The 20,829-nt window shown below is 42.7% G+C and overlaps 1 protein-coding gene across 7 annotated transcripts in view; it reads right to left on the minus strand.

Moving 5' to 3' along the window:
- The window catches only part of TDRD7 (tudor domain containing 7), a 99,721-nt gene that overhangs the window by 51,989 nt on the left and 26,903 nt on the right, over positions 1 to 20,829 (minus strand). For all 7 annotated transcript variants that reach the window (XM_075825637.1, XM_075825634.1, XM_075825638.1 and 4 more), the window contains 5 exons: positions 19,769 to 19,973; positions 18,964 to 19,049; positions 13,658 to 13,866; positions 12,205 to 12,785; positions 11,769 to 11,952 (listed from right to left, as the gene is read on the minus strand). In XM_075825637.1, the coding sequence (XP_075681752.1) occupies positions 11,769 to 11,952; positions 12,205 to 12,785; positions 13,658 to 13,866; positions 18,964 to 19,049; positions 19,769 to 19,973 (1,265 nt within the window). The remainder of the gene's footprint in view (positions 1 to 11,768; positions 11,953 to 12,204; positions 12,786 to 13,657; positions 13,867 to 18,963; positions 19,050 to 19,768; positions 19,974 to 20,829) is intronic.

Below are 20,829 nucleotides of genomic sequence, written 5' to 3' on the forward strand. Positions count from 1 at the left end.
GGTCACTTCTCGGGGGTTTCAACTGTACTGGTACCTCAGGGGTTCTGCCTACATGACTTAGCACCAGAAAAGCTCCAGTAGGCTAAATGGTGGTCCTTCCCTTCTGAGCCCTGTCGTGTGCCCAGGCAGCTAATAACAGCCACATGTAGGGTATTGCCGTACCCGGGAGAACCCACATTACAATTTATGGGGTGTATGTCTCCAGTGGCACATGCTGGGCACAATATATCAGACACTGAAATGGCATATATGCATAGGAAATTGCAAATCTCACTTTGCACCATCTGCTGCGCATTACCTTTTACACAATAACTGTGGGGTCAAAATGCTCACTACACCACTAGATGAATGTCTTAAGGGGTGTAGTTTTTAAAATGGGGTCACTTCTCGGGGGTTTCAGCTGTACTGGTACCTCAGGGGTTCTGCCTACATGACTTAGCACCAGAAAAGCTCCAGTAGGCTAAATGGTGGTCCTTCCCTTCTGAGCCCTGTCGTGTGCCCAGGCAGCTAATAACAGCCACATGTAGGGTATTGCCGTACCCGGGAGAACCCACATTACAATTTATGGGGTGTATGTCTCCAGTGGCACATGCTGGGCACAATATATCAGACACTGAAATGGCATATATGCATAGGAAATTGCAAATCTCACTTTGCACCATCTGCTGCGCATTACCTTTTACACAATAACTGTGGGGTCAAAATGCTCACTACACCACTAGATGAATGTCTTAAGGGGTGTAGTTTTTAAAATGGGGTCACTTCTCGGGGGTTTTAACTGTACTGGTACCTCAGGGGCTTCTGCATACATGACTTAGCACAAGAAAAGCTCCAGTAGGCCAAATGGTGGTCCTTTCCTTCTGAGTCCTGCCATGGGCCCAAACATCAGTTTATCACCACAAATGGGGTATTGCCGCACTCAGGACAAATTGGGCAACAAAATGGGGTGTTTTATTCCTTGTGAAAATAAGAAATTTTGAACAAAAATTACATCTTAATGGAAAAAAATATCATTTTTTTAATTCACAGCCCAATTCAAATAGGTGCTGTGAAAAAACGGTGTGGTCAAAATGATAACAACAACCATAAATGAATTCCTTGAGGGGTCTAGTTTCCAAAATGGGGTCACTTCTGGTGGGTTTCCATTGCTTTCATACCTCAACACCTCTTCAAACCTGGCATGCTGCCTAAAATATATTCTAATAAAAAAGAGGCCTCAAAATGCACTAGGTGCTCCTTTGTTTCTGAGGCTTGTGTTTTATTCCACGAGCGCACTAGAGCCACATGTGGGACATTTCTAAAAACTGCAGAATCTGGACAATACATATTTAGTAGTATTTCTCTGGTAAAATCTTCTGTGTTACAGAAAAAAATGGAATAATATTGAAATTCAGCAAGAAAAATGAAATTTGCAAATTTCACCTCCACATTGCTTTAATTCCTGTGAAATGCCTGAAGGGTTAAAAAACTTTCTAAATGCTGTTTTGAATACTTTGAGGGGTCTAGTTTTTAAAATGGGGTGTTTTATGGGGGTTTCTAATACATAGGCCCCTCAAAGCCACTTCAGAACTCAAGAGGTACCTTAAAAAAAAGGCTTTTGAAATTTTCTTAAAAATATGAGAAATTGCTGTTTATGTTCTAAGCCTTGTAACGTCCAAGAAAAATAAAAGAATGTTAAAAAAACGATGCCAATCTAAAGTAGACATATGGGAAATGTGAACTAGTAACTATTTTGGGTGGTATAACCGTCTGTTTTACAAGCAGATGCATTTAAATTCTGAAAAATGCAATTTTTTCAAAATTTTCTCTAAATTTTGCAATTTTTCACCAATAAACACTGAATATATCGACCAAATTTTACCACGAACATGAATCCCAAAGTGTCACGAGAAAACAATCTCAGAATCGCTTGGATAGGTTTAAGCATTCCGACGTTATTACCACATAAAGTGAAATATGTCAGATTTGAAAAATGGGCTCTGAGCCTTAAGGCCCAAACTAGGCTGCGTCCTTAAGGGGTTAAAGAGGCTCTGTCACCACATTATAAGTGCCCTATATTGTACATGATGTGATCGGCGCTGTAATTTAGATTACAGCAGTTTTTTTTATTTAGAAAAACAATCATTTTTGACGGAGTTATGACCTATATTAGATGTATGCTAATGAGTTTCTTAATGAACAACTGGGCGTGTTTTACTGTATGGCCAAGTGGGAGTTGTACAGAGGAGTGTACGACGCTGACCAATCAGTGACCAATCAGCGTCATACACTTCTCCCCATTCATTTTCACAGCACATAGCGATATAGATATATTGCTATGTGCAGCCACATAAACACACTATAACGTTACTGCAGTGTCCTGACAATAAATATACATTACCTCCAGCCAGGACGTGATGTGTATTCAGAATCCTGACACTTCGCTAATACAATCCCGACACTACAGCACAGCAAGCGTAATCTCGTTTGAAATGACAGTTTACAGCGTAATCTCGCGAGATTACGCTTCCTGTGCTGTAGTGTCGGGATTGTATTAGCGAAGTGTCAGGATTCTGAATAAACATCACGTCCTGGCTGGAGGTAATGTATATTCATTGTCAGGACACTGCAGTAACGTTATAGTGTGTTTATGCGGCTGCACATAGCGATATAGCTATATCGCTATGTGCTGTGTAAATTAATGAGAAGTGTATGACGCTGATTGGTCAGTGTCATACACTCCTCTGTACGACGCCCACTTGGCCAAAAAGTAAAACATGCCCAGTTGTTCATTAAGAAACTCATTAGCATAAAGCTAATATAGGTCATAACTCAAAAATGATCGTTTTTCTAAATATAAAACACTGCTGTAATCTACATTATAGCGCCGATCACATAATGTACAATATAGGCCACTTATGTGGTGACAGAGCCTCTTTAAGGGGTTAAAATAAGTCTCAATACATAAAATATACGCATTCGGCATCGTCGCGACCGTAGTAACACATTTATAGCGTCATGTTTACGCTGTTATAAAAGAAAAAACAGCTTTCTTTCGCTTATTAATGTGAAGCACGAGGTATTATACATTTCGACCCTCCATGTACCTCACATTAATAGTAATTATCATCATATACCTCACACATTAACCCAATGTTGTCCATTATGACTGAGAAACTTGATGTGGTTAATTACTATTAATTGTAAGGCATGTGGAGGTTCAAAATTCATCACACCACGCGCCTCACATCAGAAAATGGAAGAACTTTTTTTATTTTGTATTATTATGGTTGGCAAAAGTATCGTTTTATTATCGAGTATCGCAACACTACACGAAGTATCGGTATCGAAGTCCAAATTCTGGTATTGTGACACCCCTACTTGTTAGTACATGTTTTTAGCTAAATGTACAGTGCAATATAATTATCCTGGAACTGCTTCTGTGAAAAACCCATAATGGTGGTGCCGCATGTAAAAACTTTACTCCCCCCACTGTTGTCAATGGTGTAAAAACCACAACAACCACCAAAAACAAAACAAAACACTGGATTAGGACGTTTTGAGAACTGCAGCGAACCCTAAATATTTGTACTTTTCAAAACGCAAAATGAAGATTACATTCTACCATCTTAATGACACTTATGTAACATGTTATGTAGATATTCCAGCTTTCCCCCTGCAAAAAAAACCAAAAAAAACAGACGACGAATTACAGCAAACCTTTAAAAAAATAAAATAAAATTAGCAAAGCCAGCTTTTCACTGAATGCCAAGTCCTCTTGAACTCAGAAACCACTTCTCCAAAATACTGACTACTACTATACTGCACCTTTCAAGGTGGTAGGTCTATGTAGAGTTAACCATCCAAGTAAGTTGATGTTTTGGCATAGAAGTTTAGTGGGAACTTTTCTATGCCTAAGGCCGGATTTACACGAGCGTGTGAGTTTTGATCGCGCAAAAGGTCCACAACAGCTCCGTGTGTCAGCAGAGTATGATGCGTGGCTTTCGCGCAGCCGCCATCATTATGACACTCTGTTTGGATGGTTGTAAACAGAAAAGCACGTGGTGCTTTTCTGTTTTCATTCAGTTTTTACTGCTGTTGCGCGAATCACATGCGTCACACGGAAGTGTGTCCGTGTGCTGCGCGTGATTTTCACGCACCCATTCACTTCAATGGGTGCGTGATGCGCGAAAAACGCACAAATATAGGACGTCGTGTGTTTTACGCAGCGGACACACGCTGCATGAAAATCACGGACTGTCTGAACGGCCCCATTGACTAACATAGGTCCGTGCTAGGCGCGTGAAAATCACGCGCGTTGCACGGACGTATTATACGTTCGTCTGAATAAGCCCTAACTGTTAATCCGGAATACTTTATAAAATCGGACACCAGTCAGCTTTATAGATGATGGATAAAAGGATAACACGATTTTTGTACTCACTGTGAAATCTATTACTCATTGAATTCATTGGGAGACACAGCACCATGGGTTTATGCTCCTGCCACTAGAAGGTAATACTAGGTAGGAAAGTCTTGGCTCCGTCCAGGCAGGCCATACCCTTCCCAGACACGGGCTTATTCAGTTTATACAAAAGCAGTAGGAAAAATACAAACATGTCCACGGTTCCGGGAGAAACTAGAACAAAACTACAGGTTCTGGCCTAGATTAAAAAAAAAAAAAAATAAGAGGGTGGAATCTGTATCCCCCAATGTATTCAACGAGAAATACGATTTTACAGAGAACACAAAAATCACATTTTCTTGTAAATAATTGGGGGGCATAGCACCATGGGACGTCCTAAAGCAGTCACAGAGGGTAGAAATTATTTTTTTTAAATATAGCCATGGGATACGCCTAACACCGCTGCCTGCAACACTCTGAAACCCAGACCAGCTGGTAAAAACACTTCGCAAAGGTGTTCACCGAAGCCCAGATAGCAGCCTTGCAGACCTAAGCAACGGATATTTTATGCCCGACTGCCTAGGAGGCACCAACAGTCCTTACAGACTGGGCAGTAACCCGAAGTGGAGGAACTGCAGCCTTGGACCGAAAGTTTATTACAATTACAGACAAGAGCCAACACGAAATCATGGCCTTGCGTGGCCCTTTAGGAATAACAAAAGAGATTTGGAATGCCAAAACGACCGTCACAGCAAGATACAGTAGGCTTGGATTGGTCTCACCAAATCACAGCAATGTAAAGCCCACTCCGTTGGATGAGAAATCTCTTCAATAATATGGCAGGCAGAGACTACCGTCGGTAGAAAAGACCGGACAGGTTTTATGGAAAAGTGACTTGCAAGACAAGCTACCATCTAGGAAAAGAGAGGCAGCGAGAGGTCTCTCAAAAGGAGTCACCTGAAGAGCTCGGAGAATGAAATTAAGATACCAAGGCTCAATAAAATGTCTGAAGTAGGGGCCATATGAGCTACACCTAGGACTGAACAATTAAAATCGAAAAAAATGTATGAATAAAACCGAAGTTCAGTGCAGATAACCGACATCTTACACATTTAGTTTTTTTTCTAGTTTCAACTGTATCTGCGTCCTCAGGACGCAGATACACTTAAATCCTATGGTAGAGCAGGGAGCGGTCAGTTCCCTGCTCTACTATTCAATATGTAACGCCGGCCGCTCACAGCTTGGTGTAGACCGGCGCAAGGCAGTGACATCATTACACCTGTCTGTGCCGCTTTGCGATCGGCTATGTACCCATATTTTTAAGCTCTGCTGAACTTCTGCCATATACCGGCGTTTCAGGCATCCTATTTGTCCACGGTGTCTTCCATGCCTGCCCCACTTACTTTTTTCCGCCTCAATGCTCACCCCATTAACTCCTTAACGCCGAAGGACGGATATATCCGTCCTCAGCAGCTGCTAGTTCGCGCAGGACGACGGATATATCCGTCCTGTGATGGCGCGGGTACTGAGACTGTACCCACGCGATCAGCGGCAGGAGCACGGCTGTTATACACAGCCTGGCTCCTGCTGCAACTGCCGGAATCGAAGCGCGCGCCGATTCCGGCAGTTTAACCCATTAAATGCCGCTGTCAATAGTGACAGCGGCATTTAATGTGTTTGACAGAGGGGGGAGCTCCCTCTGTCACCCGATCGGCGCCCCTGCAAACAAATCGCGGGTCGCCGTCGGGTTTCCATGACAGCCGGGGGTCTAACAAAGACCCCCAGGTCTGCCTTCAGCATCTGCCTGTTAGGCGATGCCGGAGGCATGACCTAACAGATTGCCTGTCAGTTTTACACTGACAGGCAATAATGCTTTGGTATACGAAGTATACCAAAGCATTATATATGCGATCGGCACATCGCATAGTGAAGTCCCCTGGTGGGACTAAAAAAAAAAAAATGTAAAACAGTTAAATAAAGTTTGTGAAAAAAATAAATAAATAATTACAGTCAAAGTCAAATAAAACTACTTTTTTGGCCCAAAAAGTGGATTTAGTAAAACGGTCAAAACAAATCACACATACACATATATGGTATCCCCGCGTTCGTAACAACTTGACCAATAAAATGAACATATTAATTAAACCGCCGGATGAACGGCGTCCAAAGAAAACGCAAAAAACAACGTCAAAATTCTCTCTTTTCTCCCATTCCCCCCATAAAAAATAAAATAAAAGTTAATCTATAAGTCCTATGTACCCCAAAATAGTACTAATAAAAACTACACATTGTCCCGCAAAAATCAAGCCCACATACGGCCACATCGACGGAAAAATAAAAACGTTACGCCTCTTGGAATGCGGCGATGCAAAAACAAGTAATTTTTTTCTAAAAGGGTTTTTATTGTGCAAACGTAGAAAAAACATAAAACCTTTACATATTTGGTATCCCTGTAATCGTGCCGACCCATAGAATAAAGTTAACATGTTATTTACGCTGCATAGTAAACGGCGTAAATTTATAACGTGAAAATTAATGCTGGAATAGCTGCTTATTTTCAATTCTCTCCTAAAATAAAGTTAATAAAAGTTAATCAATATGTTATAAGCATCTAAAAATGGTACAATTACAAAATACAACTCGTCCCGCAAAAAACAAGCCCTTATACGGCTATGTCGACGGAATAAAAAAAGAGTTACGACTCTTGGAATGCGACCGTGAAAAAAACAAAAATAATCCTTGGTCATTAACGTGCAAAATGGCCCGGTCATTAAGGGGTTAACTTCTTATTTAGCCTCAATGCCCACGCCACGGCGAGCAGACAATGCCCACCGTAATTGTATATGCATGGATGATGGGGGTCCCTGTATATAAGCCCCATCATCTGTGTATATACCAGTGGGGTGGGCACGGTCTACTCGCCATGGCACAAGTGCATTGAGGGTAAACAAGAAGCAAATGGGGCAGACATTGAGGCGAAAGAAAAAGTAAATGGGGCGGGCATTGAGGACACTGTGGAATAGGATGCCTGAAGTGCCGGTATATGGCAGAAGTCCAGCGGAATCTGAAAATATGCGTGCCGAGCCACGCAGACTGGAGGGGCAGAGGGATCTCTCTCCACTCGTCGTTGGAACAGGGTAAGGCAAGTATGTGTTTTATTTTTATTAGACGAGGAGACAGCACTTCCAAAATATGTCAGCTTTTTAATCACCCGTGCGACGTTTCAGTCCAGCAGGACTTTTCTCCTGCTGGACTGAAACGTCGCACGGGTGATTAAAAAGCTGACATATTTTGGAAGTGCTGTCTCCTCGTCTATTTTGTCTATCTGATATTGGCGACCACGGATCCGGTCCTATTGAGGCGTGCACCCACTTGTGGTCCAGTGCTGTGGTAATTTTCTGCTTTGGTTTTATTTTTATTAGGCACTATTGGGGCATTATACTGCGTGGAGGGCAACCATGTGGAGGGCAACTGTGGGGCATTATACTGCATGGGGGCAGTTGTGAAGTATTATACTGTTGGAGGGGCAGTGTTAGGGGGTAGATTATACACAGTAGTAAACACCAGGCTTAGGGGATCTATATTAATTTAATGGCGTGGCATGCAAATAAAGAGTGTGGCCTAAAAATCATTCATTAATTGTAAATGAAGTTTACATGTTCAATAAATCGTGATTTTGATTTAGGTCATAAATCGCCCATCCCTAGCTACACCCTGCAAAAAAAGTATTCACCTGAGACAAATTTCTCTGAAAAAGAATGGAAAGAGCAGAGATCTGACCGCTCAAGGACGATAAACCAAGTCCCTGTTCAAGGCCTGACTGCAGGAAGGACAGGACTGTAGGTGTGGAACATTTCATAGGATGGAAATTATTGTGTTCACACCACCAGAATTAAGCCTTCCACATACAGTGGTACACCTTGGCTAATTCAATATTGTCTGGTTGACTGGCTCAGAGAGACCCAGGGCCATCAGAATCTTGGCTTCAATAGCCACGCCGTTAAATGCATCGGAGGTAAAGTGGGGGTGGAACAGCAGACCTCAGGAAAGGAGGTTAGAAGAAGCGGAAGATACCATACCGCATCTGCGAGAAGGTAGATTGTCTGCGTAAGTCCTGAGCCACCATAATTTGGGGTACGCCCTCCCTCTTGAGCACTCTGGGCAAGATTTGGAAGTGGAGGGAAGAGATACACTAGAGAGAGAGAACTTTCTCCATGGAGTCAGCAACGTGTAGACAGCAATGGACCAGGGATCCCGTGCCCTTGACATCTAATTTAGAACCTTGTGGTTGAGATGGGACGCAAATAGATTGACATCTGGGTAATCCTCACCTCTGGCACAGTTTACGAAGTACCCTCAGTCGAAAAGACAACTCTCCTGGCTGAAAAAATATGCGGCCAATTGTCCACTCCTGGTGCGTGGACAGCTGACAGTTCTAAAATATGTTGCTCCGCCCACAGTAGGATCAGAGAGAATACGCAACCACCATGAAGTTGTCGGTCTGGATCCTAACCGGCCGATCCTGCAGAAGAAGAGCCCAGTGGGAGAGGACTAGGTAGATTGCCCTCAATTCCAACAGCTTGATCTACAATGACATTTCTTCCTGCAATCAAGTTCCCCGAACTGTGTGAAGACTGAAAACTGCCCAGACTAGCATCCGTTGAGATGACCAGCCACTGGAGGGCAGGAAAAGACTGACCCATTGAGATGCGGTTTCCCACCTTCTCAACTCTGGATGAACCCAAAAGGGCAGGAGAATCAACCTGTCCAGCAAGTCCTAAAAATTGCACAAATGCGAATTTTTTTTTACATCTGGAGACCTGGAGTGGAATTGTTCACATGGATCCACCAGCGACACCATTTTGTCCAGGACTCGCATGAAATAACAGATAGATTAAAGGCGTGTCCTGGCAAATAGCTACCCCAATGAGACCGGAGGCTCTTATCCATCGGAAGAAAGACCCCTGCTGTCCTGGTGTAGAGTATCACTCCTAAAAACTTCATGCTCTGAGTTGGGACCAATGAGGACTTCTCCTCCTTGACGACCTATCCAGATCTTCTCAAATCGTCCAAAGAGATCTGGAGACCGCGAAGATTGACCCCTCAGAAAAGTGCCTTTAGCAAGGGGTCGCCCAGGTAAGGGATGACAGTGACTCCCTTGGTGCAGAGAAGAATCATGAGCGTTGCCAGGACCCTGGTAAAGAGCCGAGGAACCGTAGAGAGCCCAAAAGGGAGTGTGACAATGAAAATGTAGCTGACCCACCACGAAACACATGAAACGGTGTGTTCTTGCGATGGGGATATGAAGGTATGTATTGCGAATGTCAGTAGGAGAGTGTAATTCACCTTATTCCAGTGATGCGATAACCAAGCTTAAGGATTTCATGTAAAACTGCTGAACGTGAACGTAGCGGTTCTACTTCATCAAGTCCTGGATTGGACAAAGAGCCGTGATTCTTGGAAACCGTAAAAAGATTGGAATAGAACGCTTAAAATTACTCCAGCTAAACAACTGGGTCAATAACCTTCCATAGGAGACGTGAATATACAGCCTGGGAAAAGCTCGATCCAGAGTAGAGAGAGAAAGAAAATGGAAAAAGGAGGAAGATTTAAAAACTATTTTGCATCCTGTAGACACCTATCGAACCCAGGCATAATCCACATGAGCGAGCCATGTCTCCTGTAGGATTGCACGATGCATCGAAACTTCGATACTGTTTCGATACCGTGCAATCCCTGTGACGCGATCGAAGGACATGCCATATATGGGCAGACAGCCCAGTGTTCATTGAAGGACCCTGGGGCTGTCTGACCATATTTCCTGTTAGGGCATACTTAGGTATGTCATAACAACTGCTTGTGTACTATCAGTACACAGGCTAACGTACTGGCATATAGACATGCCAGTACATTCAAGTTTAAAAAAACAAACAAAAAAAAAACATAAAAATAGGTCTCAATACATAAAATATAAATGTCGGTACATTAACCGAATGCTGTCCATTATGACTGAGGAACATGATGGGGTTAATTACTATTAACATGAGGCACATAGAGGTTCAAAGTTACTAACACCATGTGTCTCATCAGAAAAAGGAAGAACTTTTTTTTGTTATTATTGTTGTCAAGGTATCATTTCGGTATAGAGTATCGGAATACCACACAAAGTATCGGTATCGAAGTCCAAATTCTGGTTTCGTGACGACCGCAGTCTCCTAAAATGAAAGTGGTCGCCCCCCCCCCCCCCCACTTGGACTTCCGCAGAGGGTCTCATTATTAGGAGGCCTTGGCTGCCAAGCCAATCTAGGCTTGAAAATAGCTATCTGGAGTCGAAGGTCTGGTTTGTCCTCCTGTTTGGTCTGAAAAAAATGATTCCCGCGAGGAGAGTTTGGGAATGGAGTGAAAATCGTGCGACCAAAAGAGAAGGCTGCGAGTAAACTTTATAATCACAGCCGCCACAGGCATAAAAAGTAACCTTGCGCACCTGTACAGGCTGTTTGGTAACATCCTCCCGATGAAAGAAGGGGGAAGAAATAAGAAAGCAGCAATGAAGTAAATTAACCACCATTGTGGATGTACAGACGGATGGCTCAAAGAAAATGAGCTGCAGATTGCTGAAGTCCTCAAGTCCATTTTGAAAATGGCACCTGTCAGGAGAGGATGCCGGCATTCTAGAGACTTAAACCCCGCCCACAAACCATAGGCTGAAAAGTAACACCTGTCACATCAGGGGGCCAACACAAAAATGAAGGAAACGACTGCAGCCTAGGCAAGACAAATCAGGCCGCAGCGACTGCAGGACGAGCGGCGTGAACAGCAAAAATGGCGTCCCACAAAGCACCAGAAACAAAGCTGCAGAAGTACCCGTAGAAAAGTAATCCCTTCCCAAGAAAAAAGCCCCTACAGAAAGTGACAAACAGCACCTCCCTAGACAGCAGAAAAAATAGAGGAGGGATAGAAACAGAGCGGAGGACTGCCTGGTTCCCCGACACCCACACGGGGCGGACATAGGCTGTAAACAGGCTGAAAACCCTTCTGCAGCCAAGGAAAAATAAATAAAGAAATAAAAAGTCGCAAACCTGAGTATCTGGTCATGTCTTCCTCCTATGACAATAGACTAAAAACTTAAATAGCCAGTGTCTGTGGAAAGGGTATGGCCAGTCTGGGCAGAGCCAAAACACTTTCCTGTGCCTCCTAGTGGCAGAGGCATATACCCATGGTGCTGTGTCCCCCAATGATTAACGAAAAACATACAATACTGGCCATATACTGCCGTGTTCAATGCTTCCGTTTAAGAATTGTATATAACAGTGTAATACTTAAAGTCCCCCTCAACAATCAAGTCCTATAAATGAAAAAATTAGAAGCCATGGAAAGGACATACCTTAACTTTATCTTCAACAGACAATATCTGAGCACGCAGCCATGTCTCCTCTTCTACTTTAGCAGCCACAAGCTGTCCCACTTTTAAGAAGCTCAATTTCACAGGTGATGCATTCTTGCTGTAAAACTCCTTCATTTCATCTTCCATGTGTTCTTGTGCAGCAGAGTAGTCCTTGCCAACATACCTAACGTATGAAAAATACATCTCATATTATGATTGTCTCCTGCCGACTTCAGAATAAAACCAGTAGCTAATCTTCCACATGTTGATGTATATACACAGGTGAATTCCTTCTTTGGTAAAGTTTGTGTGGTTAGGATACATAAAAAAGAAAAATCTTAGGGACTGACATCTTAGGGACAATGCTTGAAAAAAGAAAAAAAAAATGCACAGAAGTACCACTGCAAACACAAATCATACAATTGGGAGCACTCACCGTATGACAACTTCCTGTGTGTTATTTAATTCGACAACAAGAACAGAGGGGGAGGCTTCTGGTGGAAAAACCAGTGGTGGTGGCAGCGCCATATTTATGTCACTCTCTTCTTCTGACTGTTCTATCGGAGAAGGCTCCTCATCACTCTTCTGCTCTTCATTCATAACCAAAAGGTTCTGATTTTGTCCTCCGCTTTGAGGGCTCTTGAGATAAAGGATTGCTTTGTATGGGTTTTCAGAAACAACGTCCACGCTGGATATTTCGGAAAGTGCATCCATGTTAAGAGCATCAGAGGGAAATTTTATTTTGAAAGTGTCCTCAAAGACTTTGGGAAGTGCATGTAACCAGAGACCACTGCAATAGTGGGTCAAGAGTTCAGAAACTTTCTGCTTAAGTTCAGAATGAGGTACCGTGTTTGCAGGTTGGTTCTGGGGTGAAGCCGACTTTGTCTGGCCAATGGTAGGATTTAGTTTAACCTGATCGTTGTTTCGTTGCTGGGCAACCTTTTGAGGCATTTGTGGGGTTTTTGTTGGGGAACATAAAAGTACTTGTGTATGACCATTGCTTATGAGCTTCTGCACCTGAAAGAATAAATTCTATCATTAGGCTATTTTTCTCTACAACCTTTCATCCATATATCTGCTCTTAACCCAGCATTGTGATATTATTACCATTTAAAACTAAAAAGCAGAGGTGTCAAGTATTCTAGAAATTCATGAGAAACAGTGAAAGACTCATCTAATGCATTGGACTAGCTTAGGACACAAAAAAAAGCTTTTACTACAAAAATGCATAAAATGGTCAGAAGATCTTTCAGCTGTCAATGGTCGGTTGTATTGTGTAGTTTCCCAACTTTATTTTGCAGTGGGGGTAATGTAGAGGACCTAGAAATGTACGCAAAGTTTTCTATCCACCGAAAGTAATCAGATCTTTAAAACAACGAGGAATTGAAGAAACACAAAGTAGTAGACTGGAACGTGCAGAACGTTACATTATATACTTTATTTACAGAAAAATGAAAGCTACTTTAACAAGGGGCACCTCGAGAACCTAAATTGGTTGTGAATGAAATAGACTGTTTATTACGGTTATGACAACTATTCTTGGACAACAAAAGGTACTGTTAAAATTGTAATTTATCACATTTTTATCATGTAATGTGCACAATCCTGCCTGCTTTTATTTTTTTATCAATGCAAAACTCAATTTCCAAAATATTACCAAACCAAGAACCTTAAAAAGGAACTTTCCATGATAACCCTTTGCAGAAAAATGTACACACAGTATAAAACTGGAGATATATGAGAAGTACCCTCAGACCCAGTAATTGTGATAGATTTCAATTCTCAAGCGGAGTAGATTTAAAAGAGATCTTATTCAGAAACAAAATGTGAAAGAAAGTGTGAGAAAGGCAAAGATGCTGGAAGGTATAGCAAACACTGAGGTCCCATACCGTGCATATGTGGCTCCAATTAACAACTTGTCTCAACACTTCATCGCCCAGATCATGATGGAACGTCTCCTTGTATACATTTGGAAGCGTGGATAAAAAAATACCATTGCTGTATTTGCTGAACAGATCACGCAGGTTGCTCTGAATTAAGGACAGGTTGGGATGGAAACTGCCAAGGAGAGGAGCTTTGCCAGAATGTGTCTCATTTGCTAAAACAGACAATAAAACAAACAGTGAAATTAAAATCACATAGAGAACCCTTTAACGAAGAATTACAATGGAAGATTTAAAGGCTCAGGCGTCATGCACATGGCCATACTATAGACTGAGTTGCAAGGGATCGTAATAGGACACCCGTAGACTACTATGGGCCTCCACTGATTTTTATGTGGAGGTTTTAGGAAGCAAAAGCCAAAATGGGAGAAATTAATCAAAACCGGTGCAAAGGAAAAGTGGGCTAGTTGCCAAAGACAAACAAGCAGGTCTTTGGTTTTATTTTCCAAAGAGCCACTGAAAAATAAGAGGTGAAATCACATTGGTTGCCATGGCTTTTTTTCTTTTCAGCATGTCCAACAAAGCAGCGACACTCCACAGGGTGAAAAAATATGTATGTTTTTGGCTATTAAAAATGTATTGTTTTGTCAGGACAGCCTCCTTACATGTATCCCTGGCCTGCGAGCCACAGACTGCATTCCAAATATGCTAATATACCGTAGAAGACGCACCCAGGTTTTAGACAACAGAAAATAAGAAAAAATGTCATATTTTACTAAGCAAAAACGATTTGTTAAAAAAAAAAAAAAAAATAAAAAATTGTTCTGTTTCACCACATTCTGAGAGCCAATTTTTGGTACATACGATTTTTTTTATCACTTTTTATTTCAATACTTTTTTTTTATTTTTTACATTGCACTTGGGGAAAAACTGGGAAAAGGTTTTTTTTTTTAACTTTTAATATTTTTTTACACTCCTGAAAATGTATCTAACTTGTTTTTTTTTTTTTTACACATTTTATTAGTTCCCCCTAGGGAAATACATGGATGAGTTACGGAAACAGCGTAACTCGCTGAGCTACGCTGTTTCAGTAACTCGCTGAGCTACGCGGTTTCCGTAAGTACTATTAAATTATATGGGAGTTACGGAAACAGCGTAGCTCAGCGAGTTAAGCTGTTTTCGTAACGACCACGTACGCGGTTTTCGGAGCTACCGAGTCCCGGAAACAGCGTAACTCGCGGTGCTATGCTGTTAATGTAACTCCCATTCACTTCTATGGGAGTTACGGAAACAGCATAGCTCAGCGAGCACTCGGCTGTTTCCGGAACTCCCGACCACCTGACCAGGAAGTTGCCGGGAGACAGCGGAGCGAGTAAGTTAGAATGGGGTTTAGGGGGCCCCGTTCTAGAGATTGGTGCGGGTCCCAGAGGTGGGACCCGCATCGATCTAACATTTACGGGAAGACCCCTATAAATGCTGCGGTTGCTATAGACTGCGGCATTTACCTAGTTAAACGGCCAAGAACAGCGCCATCGCTGTTCCTGCCTGTTAGAGCAGCGTTTCAGCTGTAAAACACAGCGAACACCTGCAGTGTATGGAGCGGTCTCAGCGAGTGAGCCCGCTCCAAACATCATCCCCTCCCCGCTCCATGATGTGCCGGCAAATTATGGGTCAGGAGCAGGTTAAAGGAACAGTGTCATCACAAATTATTTTTTTATATGTTAAAGATGTTAGTGCTTTATTAAAAACGTTTATATTCATTTGTGTGTTTGTGTTTTACTTTTTCTTATTTTTACACTTTTTCTTCCCTATGGGGGCTGCCATTTTTTGTTCCATTTCTGTGTGTGTCGATTAACGACACATACAGACATGGAATACGGCAGCCACAGTCCCATAGGGACTGCGAACGGCTCCCGTCCCATTGACTGCAGTGTACGGCGTCTGTGTGGGAACTGCGCATGCGCCGCTCCCACACAGTCCTATTCGAAATTGGCGCCGTCCGGCGCCATTTTCCTGTGGACCGGAAGTCGCGGCCGGACAGTAATATTACTACTTCCGGTCGCGGCTTCCGGATTTGTGCACTTGCACCAGCGGCAGCAAACGGAGCGGACGAGCCGGAGGGAGCCGCGGCGGCAGGAGCAGGTAAGAGATTTCAATGTATGTTCGTGTTTGTGTGTGTTTACTACTGTATGTAAACCTACTACACTGTGGGTTAGCTCAAAAAATGGCGACACACAGTGTAGGAGGTTACATCGTTCAAACCCCTCGTTTATCCCGGCACTAGCCAGGATAAAGGAGGGGGGGATGCTGAGAGCTCACTAGAGCGAGGGCTTTTAACCCAATGTTGCAATGCTGCAATTTTGGGAACAGTGCCATCTAGTGACCAAAAATGGGTAGTATTATAAATTAGAAATAATTTATAATATTACCTGGACTCGTGCAAAAAAATAAAAAAAATTTGAACAGTGTTTAATCACCCACACACTAAATGTTTAATTTTTTAAAAAAAAAACATGTTTTTCTGGCAACACATTCCCTTTAAGTAAGAAACGGTCAGGGATTGTGTGGAAGCGCAGACCCAAGAGCACAGTGCCTTCCATAAATCTGAAACGGAAGACGATTGGAACAACCAGGACCCTTCCTAGAGCTGGCCACTCCACCAAACTAAGTAATCTTGGGAGAAGGGCCTTGATAAACTAGATGACCGAGAACCCAATGGTCATTCTGGCTGAGCTCCAAAGATCGTGTGTGCAGATGGGAGAAACTTCCAGAAGATCAACCACCACTGCAGCACTCCACCAATCTGGGCTTTATGGCAGAGTAGCCAGAGATAAGCCTCTTCTCAGTAAAAGTCTGTCTGGAGTTTGCAAAAGAGCACTGTGAGAAACAAGATTTTGTTGTCTGATGAAACCAAGTTTGAACTTTTTGGCCTCTATTCCAAGCATCATTACTGGAGGAAACCAGGCACTCACCACCTGCCCATTACCATCTCTACAATGAAGCATGGGGGTGGCAGAAGCTGGTACAAGGAGACTGGTCAGTGTTGAGGGAAAGATGAATGGAGCATTGAACAGAGATAATCTAAATAAAAAAACTGATCTGGAGTGCTCTTGACCTCAGACTAGGCCCAAGGTTCACCTACCAACTAGGGATGCACAATGCATCGAAACGTCGATACTGTTTAGATACCGTGCACCCTCAAATGGTTCAATACCGTTATTTCATGTATTTCGATACGAAGTTGTGCGGCCGCACAGCTTAGTATAGTAATGTACGAGAGCGGGGCTGCGGCTGTGTAATACAGCCATTGCCCCGCTCCTGAGTCCTGATAAGTGCGCGCGCGGTCAGCATGATGTGATGCGGCCGGCGCTGCACTAATGATTGCTGGCACTGAAGACAGAACATGGCGAACGCATTGCAAAACACCCACATGTTCTGTCTTCCGTGCCTGTGCCGCCGTTCATTAGTGCAGTGCCGGCCGCATCACCACATGCTGACCATGCGCACACTTATTGTCAGGAGCGGGGCAATGGCTGTATTACACAACCACTGCCCCGCTCTAACGGTAGAGATGAGAGAAGCCTCTGACCTCCGCCGCTATTCCCCTGAATGCTGTGATCAAAGCTGACCGCAGCATTCACGGGAAAATGAGAAGGGGGGGGGGATGCCCTTTGGATCACGTCACAGGGAATTTCTGTGACGCGATCGAGGGCCATACTATACATGGGTAGACAGCCTACTGTCCACTGAAGGACCCCAGGACTGTCTGACCACATTTCCTGTTAGGGCGTACTTCGGTACTATTAGAACACAGGCTAAATCTACTGGCATATAGATATATGCCAGTACATTGAAGTTTAAAAGTAAAAATAAAGTAATATTAAATAAAAAATAAAAACACACACACACACACACGTCTCAATACATAAAATATACACATTCGGTAATAGACACGACCGTAATAACACATTTATAGCGTTATTTATATTTATGCGGTTATGTAATGTGAGGCACGAGGTATTATGAATTTTGAACCTCCACGTGCCTCACATTAATACATTACACATTAACCCAATGTTGTCCTTTATGACTGAGAGGAACATAATGGAATTACTATTAGGGCTTATTCAAACGAACGTGATATACGTCCGTGCAACGCGCGTGATTTTCACGCGCCTCGCACGGACCTATATTAGTCTATGGGGTCGTGCAGACAGTTGCGTGATTCCGCTGCGTAAAACTCACGACATGTCCGTTCTTTGTGCGTATTTCACGCAGCACACGGAAGCACTTCCATGGGATGCGTGTGATTCGCGCAACAGCAGTGAAAACTATGAAGGAAAACAGAAAAGAACCACGTGCTTTTCTGTTTACAAACATACAAACGGAGTGTCACAATGATGGCGGCTGCGCAAAAATCACGCAGCCGCGCACCATATGATCATGACACACGGAGCTGTTAAGTGCCTTTTGCGCACGCAAAACGCCGCGTTTTTTGCGTGCGCAAAACGCACACGCTCGTGTGAATCCGGCCTTAATGTGAGGCACATGAAGGTTCAAAATTCATCACACCACGCGCCTCACATCAGAAAATGGAAGAACTTTTTTTTTAGAATTATTATTGTTGTTGGCAAAAGTATAATTTTAGGATCGAGTATCGCAACACTACACGAAGTATCAGTATCGAAGTCCAAATTCTGGTATCGTGACATCCCTACTTCAAACAAGACAATGACTCGAAGACTCTAACACAGCCAAGACAACAGAGGAGTGGCTTAGGGACAACTATGTGAATGTCCTTGAGAGGCCCAGCCAGAGCCCTGACTTGAAACCAATTGAACATCTCTGGAGAGACCTGAGAATGGCTGTACACTGACTGTCCCATCCAACCTGACAGAGCTTAATAGAATCTGCAGAGATAAACTGCAAAAAATCCCAAAATAAAGGAGTGCAATACCTAAGAAGACTGAAGGCTGTTATCGCTGCGAAAGGTGCTTCATCTAAGTACTAAGTAAAGGGTCTGAATACTTATGTCAAAGCTATGATTTAATTTTTCCTTTTCAATAAATTAGCAAAGATTACGAACATTCTGTTTTCACTTAGTCATTATGGGATATTTAATGCAGAATTATAGGGAAAAGCAAGAATTTTTTTTACTTTATCACAAAGCCTCAACATGAAAGGGTCTGAGGACTTTCCAAATGCAAGCAAATAAATAAAAAAAATTTTTTTTCTACAAATGGCAGATGGTCAAATTATTAAGAAAGAAACCATAAAAAAAAAACAAAAAAAACACTTTGCTAGCCTCCTACCATTAGAATCTGTGACAGGGTATTGTACTGTATATTGGTTGACCTCTTTCTGGAATCGGGGTGGAAGACTTACTCTTTTTTCTGGCCTGTAAGGAATATAAATAAATATTGGTGAATAAATGTATAAAAATCAATTGTTCTGCTTACTCTACACAAACCAATTAGCCACCTCAGGAAAAAACTAAATTCCAGAAGTTACTCAAAAATTGTATAAATGAAGAAAATGACACAGCTTTGAAAAGTCTGCATTTCATTTGTAATGTTCTGTTGACCCACTAAAACCTAACACTCTCTTTGTCAGAGACTGGATGTGCAATCTGTTTGTATTCAGCTTGTTTCAATGATAAGTGACACATCGTCACAAATTTTTCCATAGGGATTACTAAACAAAATCGACAATAAAAGCACATGATAGTCATCATTGCCCTCGGATGTGACAAACAGTGAAAAAAGAGATGATTTAAGCGAATGTGCATGCCAAGCTGCTCTCCAGTTAGGCATGAATCAGCTAAAAGAGAAAGTAGTCTGTGTAAAACGGCTATTGAAGCGCCCGTGTATTCTTTAACTCACCGGATGCTGGGCACCAATAAGAGCATGAATAGAACACAATAGCATATACTATAGTTGACTAGACCGAATTCCTCCAAACCTCAAGATAAAAAACAATTAACGTCAGGTCCATTTTTTTTTTTTTTTTTTTTACAAACAAAATAACCACCACATTAGCACCTAAGTATCCTGATGAAAACAGAAACAATTATATATATACATACACACACACTACTTATTTACAGTGTGGTCTCACCGGTTGGTAATGGTCGGGTGCCTCTGCACCTCCCGAACAAGTCCAGATCCATAAATGGGCGCTACATGTACAGGAGTAAGGTCCGTCGATGGCCGGCCACTCCAAACATTACTCTTTCCCCTCACAACCAAAGGTATGGGCTTTCTTATAACTCTGTCTTGGTACGGAGCAAAACCTGGTTTTCTAAGCATCGCTTTAGGCTTTCCTAAGACAAAAAGTAAGGTTTAGGTGTCAGTTTAAATGGATCTACCTTCATGTGTACCAGATGCAGTCATAAGCGGATAGTGCAACTTATGCTGCAGGGTATGGCTGAGCCTCGCCTTCTGTATTAAATTCGCTGGTTAGATCATTGTATTTATTGATAGTACATTATTTTGATTTTTAATAGAGAACGAACAAACACATTCAAGACAGAAAATTAAATATTCCAGTTCAATGGAGCAATTTGGCAGTGCGATTAACTTAGGCTTCGTCCACATCTGTGATAGGGCTCTGTTCTGACAGAGCTTTCCGTCGGAACGGAGCCCTGACAGACAAATGGAAACCATAGGTTTCCGTTTCCAGCACCATTGATTTCAGTTTGTCCCCATTGTGAAAGGGTTCCATCGTTTTGACGGAATCAATACCGTAGTCGAATACGCTGTTGATGCTGTCAAAACGACGGAAGCCTTGCACAATGGAGACAAATGGAAATCATTGCCAACGGATCTGTCACCATTGAAATTAATCGTGATGGATACGGAAACCTTTGGGTTCTGTGTGTGTCAGTCGGGATCCCGTTCCGACGGAAAGCTCAGACGGAACGGGACCCTGGCGCAGATGTGAACGAAGCCTTAGATCTGTAACTTTAAAGTGAAAATGGCACGGACTGCTAAACAATGCAGATAACCAATTAAATGTAACAGTCAGGTGGATCCCATCTCACTGAACTAGGACTTCGTTGCTTCACTGTTTTTCCCTGCACATCGGTGCCCTGGCCACCTGACTTTGCAGGGAACTGAGCAGTGCAACGGCGAAGAGGAAACATTCACACGAGCTATCAGATTCACGTGTGTGAATCT

This window comes from Rhinoderma darwinii, chromosome 1 (assembly GCF_050947455.1).
Source record: "Rhinoderma darwinii isolate aRhiDar2 chromosome 1, aRhiDar2.hap1, whole genome shotgun sequence".
NCBI classification, from domain to species: domain Eukaryota; kingdom Metazoa; phylum Chordata; class Amphibia; order Anura; family Rhinodermatidae; genus Rhinoderma; species Rhinoderma darwinii.